The sequence below is a fragment of the Hordeum vulgare genome, chromosome 2H (assembly GCF_904849725.1).
Source record: "Hordeum vulgare subsp. vulgare chromosome 2H, MorexV3_pseudomolecules_assembly, whole genome shotgun sequence".
NCBI classification, from domain to species: Eukaryota; Viridiplantae; Streptophyta; class Magnoliopsida; order Poales; family Poaceae; genus Hordeum; species Hordeum vulgare.
The window spans coordinates 136,769,789-136,780,815 of NC_058519.1; the positions used below are offsets into that span (position 1 = coordinate 136,769,789).

General features: G+C 44.5%; 1 protein-coding gene across 1 annotated transcript; it reads right to left on the minus strand.

Moving 5' to 3' along the window:
- Window positions 1-2,291: 2,291 nt before the first annotated feature.
- Window positions 2,292-9,067, minus strand: LOC123429794. Its single transcript, XM_045113784.1, has 2 exons — window positions 7,708-9,067; window positions 2,292-2,678 (listed from the first exon to the last, which is right to left on the minus strand). The coding sequence occupies exons 1-2, from the start codon at window positions 9,050-9,052 to the stop codon at window positions 2,557-2,559; spliced, it is 1,467 nt and encodes a 488-aa protein (XP_044969719.1). The 5' UTR covers window positions 9,053-9,067; the 3' UTR covers window positions 2,292-2,556.
- Window positions 9,068-11,027: the final 1,960 nt, after the last annotated feature.

The window sequence follows — 11,027 nt, forward strand, 5'->3', positions numbered from 1 at the left end:
TTGCCTCAATGTTTTGATGTGGTTGCCATTTTTACTTCAACTTCTCACGTTGTCTCGTAAAGCTTGTCAGTTCTTATCAAATCCGAGTTGCCACAAAAAATTGGTTGTGCTTGTCATTTTAACTCTAGCTAGTTGCCATATTTTCTCATACGGATTATCGTAAAAGTTGGTTGTGCTTGTCATTTTAACTCTACCTAGTTGCCATATTGCCTTATACGGATTGTCGGAAAAATTGGTTGTGCTTGTCATTTTAACTCTACCTAGTTGACATATTGTCTCATACGGATTGTCATAAAAATTAGTTGTCGCAACATTTTGATTTACTTATCAGTTTAATTCTACACAGTCGTTGTTTATGCCGTATAAAACATTCGATTGTTCCAAACTCGAGTTGAAGTGTTGTTTTGTTGTGTTGATCAATTTAATTCTACTCACTTCTCTCGAATAAGCTTGTCAGTCGTTGTAAAACTAGTTGTCATGTTGTTATCGAACGTTTGCCATTTACTCCCTTCGTCCCATAATATAAGAGCAGTCTTAAAAATGCTTTCATATTATGATATGAAGGTAATAGAATTCAAATTAGTGGCCAGATATTTCATATGTATTCACTCACTGTACTAATGTCAAAAAACAATAACTTCTTTGTGAAAGGTTGCTACTAGTAAATAATTACTAGGAGTAGTTTCATATAGTTTAAAAAGTAGACCAAATATGCATGCTACAGCCTTGTGTTATGTAAAAAGAATAAAATAATTCCTTATTTTAACACTATCTTAAATTTCTTTTTCTTATTTGACACTGAAAAACTTTTTCTTCCCTATCTAACAATGAGTCTAAATTTTATGCCTTTTACGACACTTTCGTCCATTTTAAGCCTAAATGACATCTGAAAAGACAATTTTGCTTTTCATGTGGTATATCTGTGTGCGGGACAATGGCACACATAACATCAGCACGAAGAAGTAGCGTACACACATCGGCAATAACACACATGCAACAACACATACACGTGCAACAACAACACAAACACGCGCACACACACACACACACATAGCAGCACACACGCGCACACACACACGTAACAACACACACGCATGCACGCAGTACACACATAGCCAACAGTACACACACTAGCAGCAAAGCAAGTATAGCATTGGTCACTGAACTAAAACAAAGTGTAGACTCCTCCTCGAATTATAAGGAAGGTCAGCTTAGCAAAGTTCCACATAAATCAAGTACCACATGTATGCGGATAGGAACAACACAACCCAGATAGGGCCGGCCCTGAGGGGGGCGGGAGGGGCGGCCGCCCCGGGGCCCCGGAAAAGAGGGAGCCCCGCGCATGCATGTGCGAGCAGCTCTATAGGATCGACAACCGTTTGTTGGAGCATGGAGGGTGGAGCAGCCATTAACGATCTCGAAGTTGTTTGCTGGTCTCACGAAGAAGAGGATGAAACGTTATTTTTCCTTAGTGATTGGGCCTTGGGCCTTTTTCTTTCCTTGGCATGGATTGATGTAGGATGGTAGGTCTGTTTTAAGAAAAATAATGGTAGTGGGTCGCAATCGGATGGGGCAACGCCGATTGAATATAATTAGTGACCCCTCTTTTGAAAGAAGGAATTAGATATGTTAAGAAACCCTAAAAAAAGATTCATTAAGAAACTTAGGAATAGCCAACAAAGGACAACACTGCCGTTACTCCTCTTCCCTATTTTGTATCAGTATTAATTTGTATATTTTAAAAAATCATTTCATGTTATAAATTGACGGATGATTGTTGCAATAACTTTACTTAGCGCTGTACATTTATAAATTAAACTTTGACCTTGATATGTTCATAAAGGCACAATGTAGTTCTTACCTAGCAGATTATACATTTTAAGTAGTAGAAATATCTTCGTCATTAATTTTACCATATCAAAAAATTAGTTCTTTCTACACCGTCACAAGCACAATTTGGCTCATAAGACCTTAATTTAGCCTTATTTCATGTGCAACCTCGAGCGACCAACGCTTGATCTCCTACGACCAATGTTGAGTGACCCGTCCATTCTGGACGAAGACGTTCAATCCCCCATTCCGCCCTCCAATCGAAAGGAGACTACACCGTGCCCACAAATCAAAGTTACCTCTAGAATTTAGATAAAGAATTCTCTGATTCTCTTTCCATAGATGACAGTACAATTTGTGACTTTACATCTAAGCGTATTATATTTATTTCCTTGACAATATTTATAAATTACATTATATTGTAATTTTCATATGTGTTTAAATGTTTATTGAAACATGAATTTTATATAGGCATATATCGATTATTTTGATGTTTATATAAAGTCTCCTATTTTATTTCGCCTCGGGACCCCAAAATCTCCGGACCGGGCCTGAATCAGATAACGATTTTTGGTCCCCCAAATCTCCGGACCGGGCCTGAATCAGATAACGATTTTTAGCATAATTTTCATAAATTAATTCAACAGACTCCTTGATCGCTAATTTCTGCGTGCTGCATCTGCTCACCAGGTCGCATCTAGCAGCTCGACAATATCCAGTACCCTCTTATTCACAAGCCACCTTCTGTAGGCCAGTTCCTTTCACATGCACCGCAGTTGGTTTAGAGTCTTCTTTGTGAGTTGGCTTAACAGCTTCCTTTTCACTTCTTTTAAGCTCTTCTGGTGTGCCTGCATCCAAGTGTTATAGCACATGTTAATAAAAAATAATCAAAAGCAATAACTTCTTTATTTTCGCATCACAATATCCATAGTGAGGAGTAACTTAAACTAACAACATACTCCCTCCGTTCCTAAATATAAGTCTTTTAAGCGATTTCACTAGCGGACTACATACGGAGCAAAATGAGTGAATCTACACTCTAAAGTATGTCTATATACATCCGTATGTAGTCCTCTAGTGAAATCTCTAAAAAGACTTATATTATGGAACGGAGGGAGTATATGTTTCTAGTCTATGTTAATAGAGAACACCGTTTAGCTCCCGGCCTCCTTGGAGGCCTTTTTCTGAAAACAAAGCAAAATTCAAACTTTTTAATTTTAAAAAATCTGAAAAAATATGCAAGTAAACAAGGATGTTATGTGCATGCAAGATGAAAAATATTAAAATGCGAGTTGTATAAAAAAACAAATTCATAGTCCGGGAGGATGAATAGTACTATGTGTTAAAAAGCATCAAATTGGTTTTTTTACACAACCCTTTGAAAATGGGGTTACAGGGACGTCCCGTGCTGTGTATCGCTTCCGTCAGCTAATTCTGCGCGTGGGGTTAAGACCGTGTTGTTGCCATGTGCTGCTGACAGAGCCGTTGATTCTGATGGCTACTACAGCTGGACAATCCGGCAGCGCTGCTGAGGATGGCGATTGGCCGGAATCGGAAGCGTACTGGATCTTTTGATTCCATTGGAGGGCTGAATCCAGATGAAGGAGTGTTTAACAGCAGGTACGCATGGGCGGTGGGGATTGGGTATCAATCCAAGGTTATCTTCTGTAGTACGTATGACCAAAACAGTATAGTGATCAGTCTTAGTGTTCCAACGACATGTGGCACTCTGCTTATTTTTGGTTATCGTCTTTTGATTTTGCATACACATTGGCAAGTCATGAAGGCCATAACCACATTCAGCATGTGTGCTCGTGAACCAGTAGAGCGTGCCAAGACAGATCCGTGCATTTTTTTCATACATATTAGCAGTGCTGCCATATAATGGGGACAAGCCCACACGACACACTTCGACGAACGTTTGTTCGGATAATCTGAATTTGTCCTCAGTAAAACCATCTGGCTACAATTTGATTTGCTGAAAATGACATAGGTTGCCAGTCAGAGAGGTGACTGCAGATGTTGAGCAGCCAGACCCACTAATTTCATTGGTTCTCACACCATCGACATCAGCACGTGCAGACTCGTCATGTGCGGTTCTGGTTGGACAAGCTGGTGGCGCTGTTGGTCACAATGTTTCGGCTGACAGTAAGAATCAGTCGCCTACTCGATATGTTGAGTCCACATGGAAGGTGAACCCGGAGGCACCAGGGTGGACCAGAAGGTGCATATTACTTGTTTTTATTAGTATACAAATGCATGAAAATAATTAGTGAAAAAAATAAAACTTTAGATCAAGTTGTGATGCTTTTTCAATAAAAATATACAGGTTAAGAGTTGGATCTGTGCCTCCGGGGATAGGGCACCCTGTGCGGGCAGGGTCACTCCGTTAGAAGAATCAGTTCGGTGGTACGCTGATAAAACCCGTGACAATGTTATGAGACCAGAGATTGGGATGAGTTTTGACTCACTTGGGGAAGCGTATGACTTCTATAACCTCTATTCTTGGGAGCTCGGATTTGGTATACGGTATGGGAAGAGCCGGCTGAATGTTGAGCGGACAAAATGCATGCAGGAGATCGTTTGTGGCTGCTCGGTTATCACTTACTACCCATCATAGAAACATTGTTTGTTTTTACCATTTTTCTGTCAATGCACTTCCTTTCTCCCCCATATCTGGCACAAGCAAAAAATTCGTAAAATCTGCAGGGGAAGCCTGAGCAGCAGAATAGCCGTTCCTGCCGGTGTGTATTCCCTGCCATGATCAGACTGCTTAGAGCTGCAGACAATGGATGGTACATTGCCGAGCATCATCTCAGCCACAATCATTCTCTATCACTCACTTGTGGTGAGAAAGTTCACTAGCCATCGCATAAGCATATAGACGTGTACACGAAGGACTTGGTCAAGCAGCTTAGGGCGAACAATGTGAACCTCAACAAGGTGTATAGCGTAGTTGGCGGTTTTTTGGGTCAACCCAAAATGTGCCTTTCATGAAGCAGACACTATGCAACCTTTGTGGCCGGATAAGTCGAGACCAGGCTGATGATGATGTAAATAAGACACTAGCCGTATTCAAGGAGATACATCAGAATGACCCAAAATTTACTTACCGAGTAAGGGTGATGATGAGAGCAGGATCAAGAACCTCATGTGGACAAATGGCAGCAGCAAGCTGCCGTACAGGTTTTTCGATGATGTGATCACCTTCGACACGACATATCGGACAAATCTATATGACATGCCCTTTGGTTTGTTTGTTGGTGTGAACAACCACTTCTAAAGCGTAATCCTTGCTGGTGTTCTGATGCGTGATGAACAAATCGATAGCTTCAAATGGGTGTTCTCTGAATTCGTCAACATGATGGGTGGTAAACATCCTCAGACAATACTACAGGTCTGTACTCGAGTCTGTTTACCATTTTTTGTTCCCAACTTGACATATTAGCTACCAAATATATAATCACGCATCGTGTGTGTCTTTTGCAGATCAAGCAAGAGTCGTGGAAGTAGCGATAGAGAGCGAGCTGCCTGGAACTGTACACAGATGGTGTAAGTGGCATTTCTTAAGAAAGCAAAAGAGAGCCTTGGTCCGCTGTACTCAAGCAATAGCCACTTCATGTCTGAGTTCCACACTAATAGTGAATCACATGATAAGTGTGGAGGAGTTCAAGACTGCATGGGACCAGTTGATTGAGAAACACAATTTGAAGTCCCACAATTACATGACTGGTATTTATGAGGTACGTCTCGTCATATGTGGGCAAACGCCAAGATGACGAGTACACAACGGAGCGAGAGTGCTAACAATATGTTGAAGATTTGCATGCCGCCAACAAGCCCAGTGCATGTATTTGCGCGACAGTACATGAGACTTCAATTCGACCGAGAATCAGATGAGAGCTACCAGGAGAAAAGGACGAGAATTGTAAGCCCCATTTCATTAATTAATTCTTGTTCTTCATGCTTGTCTCATCCAAAAAAGAAAACTGACATCATATATCTTTTGTCGTGCTCCAACAGAGTGGGGCCGAGATGAGAACAAATATTGCCATAGAGAGGCATGCAAGTAAGATTTATACAAGAAAGATGTTTGAGCTATTTGACAAGAACCTCTTCGAAGGAGGGGCATACCAGGTAGAGGAAGTTGTGCGGAAGAAGAAATACATCGCAAGGCACAACGACGCCGAGAAACGTGAGAAATAGAGTAAAGTGGAATTCGAGGTGAACATATCAGATGATGGTGATTGGTTTGACTGTGAGTGTGGGCAGTTCTCATACATGGGGATGTTATGCTGCCATGCTCTGAAGGTCATTTTCGGAATGTCCAGTTGTTTGACTCATGTTGAAACTTGAAAACAAAACACTCCTGCTTGCAAATCACATATGCTTGTTGTTCATGGTTACAGGTGATGGACTACGTTGGCGTACAGGAAATCCCGAAGCGACACATCATTAAGAGGTGAACAAAAGATGCAAGGGACATTTTGCCACAACACCTTGCACATTTTCAGAAGGACCAGCCTGCGAATCAATCGTTCACAGGGCGCAGCTCGACGCTGTACCTGCATGCCATGGAACTTGTCGGGATTGGGGACTCTTCAGTCTCGACATATGAGCTTGTTCTGGGCAGGATTAAGGATTTGATCATGGAGGCAGTGCCGTTGGCAGAAACTAGGGATGGCCTCGGCATTGAGGATAGGATAGCTGCCGAATCAACTCGAAAAAGTGTTGGAGAAGCCATTGCTTTCGTAAACAACGAAGGGGGCACAGTTGCAAATGAGAACAACATGACATGTTCTGAGAATTGGGATGCCTTAACCGGAATGGCAGCTCCAAGTAAGAAACGCAGCGTGGGGCGGCCTTGCTCAAATAGAGAAAAGGCGCCATACGAAGGATTGAGTAAGCGAACCAGATTCTGCAGCATATGCAAGCTTCCAGGACATAAGAAGACTACATGTCCAGAGAGGGGCAATGTGCCAAAGCAGCCTCGGAAGCCTGTGACGAGCAAGAACTGTGGCATTACAGGACACCGCTGTACTTTGTGTACTTTGTGACGAGCAAGAACTGTGACGAGCAAGAGTGTATGTTCATTCATTTTGCTCCGTATATAGTTCATATTGAAATCTCTAGAAAGACTTATATTTAGGAATGGAGGGAGTAGATAAGTTGCCAAGTTGTATGTAGTAAATGCAATTCAGATTCAACTTCTACATACTTCTACTCCATTCTGGATAAGTTGGTCCTCAAGTTATACGTTATTCTTTTGAACATTGGAGAAAATGAAGGCCCCGTTCGGTACAAAGGATTTTCAAAGGAACCTTGAAAGGAATTGATTCTTGGAACACAAAAAACAACAGTGGCAGTTTCTTGGGAAAGTAGATCTTTCCTGTGTTTGTGCTTTTGACAGAAAACCATAGGAATTGTAACATCCGGTGCAAGCTCTCTTTTTTGACGTGGATGCTGCAGCGAGGTTCTCTGACTAAGAGAGTTGGCAGGAGTAACCGATTAAAAAGCTAGTTATCTGATATGCGATGTGTTAAAGCTGTGGTTGGAGCCGAAAAAAATGAAAGAAGTTCAGTCATCGAGTTTCCGGTGCTCACCCAAACATTGTGCATGTAGTTTTCCCATGATTTCACTTCCTATGTTTTGCACTATGCCTACATTATTTGCAATCTTGTGTTTTTCATTCCTGCATTCCAAACAGGCCCTAAAGAAGAATCAGAAGTCAAAAACATGACTTCTAAATTCTGCTCCATTCTAGATACAAAAACATCTGGTCATATGGTGGTGTATTTGCTACGCTTTCTTAATTTTTACCTGAGTTAGCCACATGCAAAAACATGCAGCAAGTAACAGGACACAAAAGTTAGTTACCTGTACTCTTCCTCAAATATCTGCAGATCTCACTGGTGCAGAAGACGGGCATGATAATGCACTTCTGGACATCAATCTCAGCTACTCCTTGCAGGGTTTTGTTCCTTAGATCAACAGCAATCACCAACTCAAATCTTTCCACGTGCCTTGGGTTGTTACTGTAAACAAAGTAGACAATATCATCATCTATGCTTATGGTGGGGTATGCCATAGGAAATTTCTGCAATGTTGGCATGGTGTTGCTGCCGGTCAGCTTAGACAGCAGGTTCTTCTGATGCGGGTCGCAGCTGGTATCCATGGTGATATCTTGGACTTCAACCTCATAGTCAGGCTGCCAGTCTGTGTATGAACCAACCGGTATTGGCATGATCCATGTTCTGGCCTTCCATCCAGCAGGGATGACCTGGGTGATGTTTGACTTACAGCGCACCCAATCCAAATAGTTATCAGGGGCCTTCGTCTCCTTTCTTTCTGGCCAGATTTCCATCTCAATGTACTTGATAGTGTCTTTGTGTCGACTGATATCAACATCCCGAATATAGTTGGGCTCACACTGCCGTAGGAGACGACCCCAGTTTCCCCTTGCTGGCATGGGTAGTGGGATGTCTTGAAAAACTGGTCGCTCCCCGAGCACGTCACAGAAGAGGATGCCACGCCAGAGGTCTACCCAGGCGACTGTACCGCGCTCACCGCCAATTGTGAGCGTCTTGGATGTCTTGTGGTACGGCACTTCCTCCGCAACATCGCCAGGTAACGGGACAAGCTTGTCCCTCACAAGCTCCTCCAATGACATGGGCATGGTGATCCACCCCTCTGAATCCGAGGAGCGGTACAGGTGGAGGCAGAAATCCCACCTGATGATCAAGTTGCTGTTAGCCTCGTACACTGGGCGCCAACTGCTGATGGCGGCGACGGCGTACCAGGAGCCGTCTTGGCGGCTGAGGAGGGCAGTTTCAGAGTCGCGGAAGGACACGGGGTACGGGTTAGGGAGCAGATCCAGGTGATGGGATCGCGGCCTGTATAAGAAGTAGTCCCAAGCTTGTGCATCAAAGGACGCGTTGATGTTGCTGGGGATGCGGAAGAGCACGAGGTCGGCGTCTGTGGCGACAACCATGGGCGATGTGCGGAGGAAGTTCAGGCCGGGGCAGTGGACGCACAAGTAGGAGAGGAGCGGCGGGCGGGCGCTGCGGAAGGTCACCTGGATCGGCAGGCCTCTGCTCGTGGCGCCCGATGCGGTGGTGGCGTTGTGAAGGTCGGCCATGTAGCACCGCATGTCCAGGAGGATGGCGCCGTCGTAGTCGTCGCACTCGGGAAGGGTAGGCGGAATACGGGTGGCAGCGGCCATCGGGTATGAGAGGAGGGGTTCGGAAACTGATAGGAAGGGATGCAAAGAGACGGGGGCAGGATTTAAGCCAAACTGGGCCAAAGTGGGCGACCACCGGACGGCACAGCCCGGTTCACGACTCGCCTCGAGTTTCCGAAATTAGCTAATATACCTTTCAACTATTACTTCTTTTCAGATTGCGATAAGTGGCCTATTATATGTGTGTTGCTTATCGTAACCTGTGAGTTTCTTTTAGATCCGTATTTTTAAAACGTTTCATCTTCTAAACCGTGCGTTTAAATCTTGAACTGTTTTCACCATTGAGTTTCTCGCGTCGAGATCTTCAAAACCAGATCCCATGTTGATAGGTTTTGATAAACTTTTTTTTACAAAAAAATCAAACGAAAAAACAGGCGTTTTTTCCCTTTCCGAGAGGCACGGCCATGCCTCTCGCGACAGCAAAACCGTGCCTCTCGCGGAAGCAAAACCATGCGTCTCGCGGAAAAAAGAGAGCAGAAAACGCGTTTTTTTTCCTTTTCGAGAGGCACGTCTGTACCTCTTGCGTTAGCAAAATCGTGCCTCTCGCGAAAAATAGAGAGAACAGAAAACGCGTTTTTTGCCTTTTCGAGAGGCACGGCCGTGCCTCTGCAGCAGCAAAACCGTACCTCTCGTGGAAGCAAAATCTTGCCTCTCGGGGAAAAAAAGTGAGCAGAAAACACTTTTTTTCTTTCTGAGACGCACGGTGTGCCACTAAAAGTGAGCAAAATATTTCCTCTCGCGATAGCAAAATCGTGCCTCTCGCGAAAGAAAAATCGTGCCTCTCACGAAAAAAAAGAGAACAAAAAGCACATTTGTTTTCTTTCCGGGAGACAGGCTCGCGATAGCAAAACCGTGCCTCTCGCGAAAAAAAGAAAGCAGAAAACGCGTTTTTTCTCTTTTCGAGAGGCACGACCGTGCGAAAAAGAACTCAAAAAATCACTTAAAAAAGCCGAAATCACGTGCGAAAAAAAGAAGGAAAATACGAAGGAAACACTCAGAGCACGACACGTGATGGCGGCTAAAAACACGCCAAGTGACGGCTCGTGGGAACGATCGCTGGGAGGATCCCGAAGGAGCGCTCGCTAACTAATTGCTCTCATGAGCTTTTGTTGGACGGTCTTTGCGTCTGATGGGGTTATAGTCCCAGGGTAGGGTCATAGGTCTGTCCTATAGGTCCTACCCAAGGACTACCCTTCATAGAAGACAAGGCCCTTAGACAGTTCCGATTGAACTAAGGACGCCCCCATCATCCAGTCGGCGACGATCCACTCGGAGCATATCGAACGTACCGACTGGAATCCACTCTGTACATCGTAACCTCCCAGGAGGGCAACGGTCATACGTTTTCATACACCATTATTAGCATTTAAAGCTTACGTTACCTGTAACGTAAGCATTTACTCGCCACTATTCCACCCTTGTCCACCGGGCCATTATGAAGGACAGTGCACTCTATATAAGCCGCCCTTCACCACTGGTACGGGGGTTGGCACTTGCTGTAATCCTATAATCCACTCGACACAAAGCTTCCAAGAGCACTGAGACGTAGGGCCTTTACCTCCACCGTAGAGGGGCCTGAACTCATACATCCTCGTCGTAGCTAAGGCTCTGCCCATATACTTTCGTACCCCATACTTCTACTGTCAGACTTATACCCACGACAGTTGGCGCCCACCGTGGGGCAGGCGTCTAAGCGACTTCCAGCGAGTTTGCGATTTTATCTTTTCATCATGTCATCCAGCGGAGATCTGTGCATGGGTCACGAGATCCTCTTCGGCGCGCTCTCCTTCATCGCCGACGATTCGGCATGGCTTCAGGATGCGCCCCTCGACGCCGAGGCGCTTCCCAGTAGCGGGGCTACGCACTTCCGTGCCAGTTCCTGCAGCGTTCTTCTTCTCCAGCCATCGACCCCGGTGTCGATCTTCGCCCCCGTCACGCGTCGCAACAAGCGATCCCG